The 3,034-nt window shown below is 51.3% G+C and overlaps 1 protein-coding gene across 1 annotated transcript; it reads left to right on the forward strand.

Moving 5' to 3' along the window:
• Positions 1-827: 827 nt before the first annotated feature.
• On the forward strand, positions 828-2,783 carry GLAREA_02317 (Protein kinase-like (PK-like); the record flags this gene model as incomplete). Its single annotated transcript, XM_008087403.1, has 2 exons — positions 828-2,363; positions 2,409-2,783. The coding sequence occupies 2 exons, from the start codon at positions 828-830 to the stop codon at positions 2,781-2,783; spliced, it is 1,911 nt and encodes a 636-aa protein (XP_008085594.1).
• Between the last annotated feature and the right edge of the window lie 251 nt (positions 2,784-3,034).

The following is a 3,034-nucleotide window of genomic DNA, read 5'->3' on the forward strand; positions in this document are numbered from 1 at the left end:
GTGGCTTTCAAGAGATAAAATCGTCGTTGAGAGTATCATTGTACAACCCTCCATCAATTTGCCAGTCAAATCAGAGACCCGGGTGCCAGCTATGGAAAAGGGTCCACGTTGTACCCGTACTCTCGTTGTCACGTTCTCGACATCATATCTTGAAACTCAAGCGACATATTTCAGGTATGGTGGTCATAGGAAAAAGCAGCGCTAGATTGCTCCATTTCAGTAGAAAGTCACGTGCCATATGGCCAAACAGAGCTCAATATTGGCTGCCGCTTTCTCCATCCTGGCCTCCGGGGTCCACCGCCCCCTGGTCCCTTGCTGCCCACTCCACACCTCTGCTTCCTGGCCCCTTGAAATCGTTGGAGAGATGCACGCCTCGACTCAGTAACGTCATTGTACCTCCCACACCTGGTCTCGAATTATTTTGGTTACGTTCTTGGTGACAGACAGTCTCTGGCAACTACTTCTTAAGTGAAGCTATTCACGCCACTTTGAACGTGCTTCCAATTCATCGACACCCACGATTACGAGACTTGCCTACCGCCCGTACTGTACGCGCTTGGTCAGCAGAAGGAAACTCCCGCGCGCTTTCGTTCCGTTGAAGTTGCGTCTCGATCCAGACGCCTCTACGCTTGATCTCGGCAGCCAACTCGCAGTAGAGGCCCCAAGAACTCGATTGCGCTACTGATTGTGTTCTATACGAACGCGGATAGCACGCAAACCAGCCTCAATAAACACCCATCCTTTGCGGATTTCTTCATACAAATCGCAGACGGTCTCGTCCACTTCTGAATACCCCACCTTGCGCCTGCGATCTTTACAGTTACAAAATGGCTACTCCGCCGTCTGGCATACCCGACAGCTCCGTCGAAGCCAAGGACTTCGCAGCTCCCACGACCCTATCGTCCGACCCTTCCACTGAATCCGGGGCCTCGCCTCCTGCCTCTCCAAATGAATCGGCAAGCAATACACGAGTGCCTTCGTTAAAAAGCATACCAGACCAGCAGGGAACCGCACCGATGTCATCCTCCTCGACACATCTGGGCATGCTACAGAACGCTCGGCGGCCCGCCCCGGGACCTCTCAACACCAGACAAACGAGTTCGACAGGCGGAGGATTAGAGGCAAAAATGCGAGCATTTCATCTATCTAGACAAGGCACGCCACCAAGTCGGCCGCAGATCGGTACGACGATGACCACAGGCTCAACACCAAGTCCTCCCGCTCTCAACGCCCCGTTGGGAGGCGGGCCAGTTGGTGGTCTTCCCGCTGGGCTGCAGCTACCTCCGAATATGCGTCCGGCTGCTCACAACTTCAATTCGGCTCCAGTAGTGCCAAAATTACCTGCGAAAGGCGGGTTGAGTGCTAGAAGAGGCATGAAGCTGCCTGGCGGTCTTCCTGGGTCTCCTTCTCCGACCACCCCTACAAATGGAGCAAGTGGCCCACCAGCAAAACCTGAGACTGGGTTCACCAAGTTCTCGGAATATGTCGATACCGAAAATGGAATTTTGAAGTTTGATGGACAGGCTACAATTGACGGCAAAGGCATCAAATTTCACGGGGGACATAACATCGACATATCGTTGGATGAGGTTGACACCTTAGATGAGTTAGGCAAGGGCAACTATGGTACCGTGTACAAGGTTAGACATGCGAGACCTCGAATGCGCCGGCCGGGTATGGGTCTAGCTGGAAACAAAGTATCTTCTGCGTCCGTTCCCTCTACCCCAGTGTTGGAGGGCGACAGCTCAGAGCTATCGTCACCAAAGGGTGCAACTACGGGAATTGTTATGGCCATGAAAGAAATCAGACTGGAACTTGATGATGCGAAATTCCGGCAGATTATCATGGAACTGGAAATTCTACATAAGTGTCTGAGTCCATACATTATCGATTTCTACGGAGCATTCTTCCAGGAAGGTGCCGTTTACATTTGCATAGAGTTCATGGATGGTGGATCGATTGACAAGATTTACGGTGACGGCATTCCCGAAAACATCCTCCGGAAAATCACATACTGCACGACGCAAGGTCTGAGGACCCTAAAAGACGACCACAACATCATCCATAGAGATGTGAAGCCAACCAATATCCTGATGAACACCAGAGGGCAGATCAAGATTTGTGACTTCGGAGTCTCAGGTAACTTAGTTGCAAGTATCGCCAAGACGAATATTGGTTGTCAGTCATACATGGCCCCTGAACGGATTTCGGGTGGTGGAATGTCACAGGCAGGTGCTCCAGGTGGAGGGACCTATAGCGTTCAGTCTGATATCTGGTCCCTGGGTCTTACTATCATTGAATGTGCGATGGGTAGATATCCTTATCCTCCAGAAACCTACAACAACATCTTCTCACAACTTAGTGTAAGTGTAATCCACTTGTTTGGCGGATCTCGCTGACTTTTCTAGGCAATTGTCGATGGTGCTCCTCCAGATCTCCCTGAAGAGGGCTATTCGGAGATGGCTCGCGATTTCGTTAGCGGCTGTCTCAACAAGATTCCAAATTTACGGCCAACCTACAGCATGCTACTTCAGCATGGTTGGCTTGCGGAGCTTTCAAAGCCAGCTACAATTAGCGAGGAGGACGAAGAAGCCGCTGAAGCTGGCGCTAGCGTTGGTGATATTCCACTTGCATCGAGTGGTACCGAGGACGAAGAGGTTGCAGCTTGGGTCAAAAATGCGATTGACCGGAAGAAAAAGGGCCTCATGGGCTTTGGAGTCAAGCCTGCTCTTCATGCCGCCCCGTTGGACAGCGTCAGCCCGGCTGCGAGTCCACTCCGGTAATGGGAATGCGCGAATGAAGCGGGCTGCTGAAGGAGATGTAATGGAGAATTGCATGGAACACGCAGCCAGATCAATTTTATATCATGCGAGGATAAAATTCTGTATGTGCTGCTTATGTTGCACGGCTGTTGCACGGAGGGCATTCAAATTTGATACCAACAAAGCGGGCCAGGGGATTTTATTATCTCAGACGGGGAAGGAAGGAAGGAACACATACTGATGAATTGCGGGAGACTTCGAGCTCCGCTCTG

This window comes from Glarea lozoyensis, assembly GCF_000409485.1.
Source record: "Glarea lozoyensis ATCC 20868 chromosome Unknown GLAREA6, whole genome shotgun sequence".
In the NCBI taxonomy this organism is placed as follows: Eukaryota; Fungi; Ascomycota; class Leotiomycetes; order Helotiales; family Helotiaceae; genus Glarea; species Glarea lozoyensis.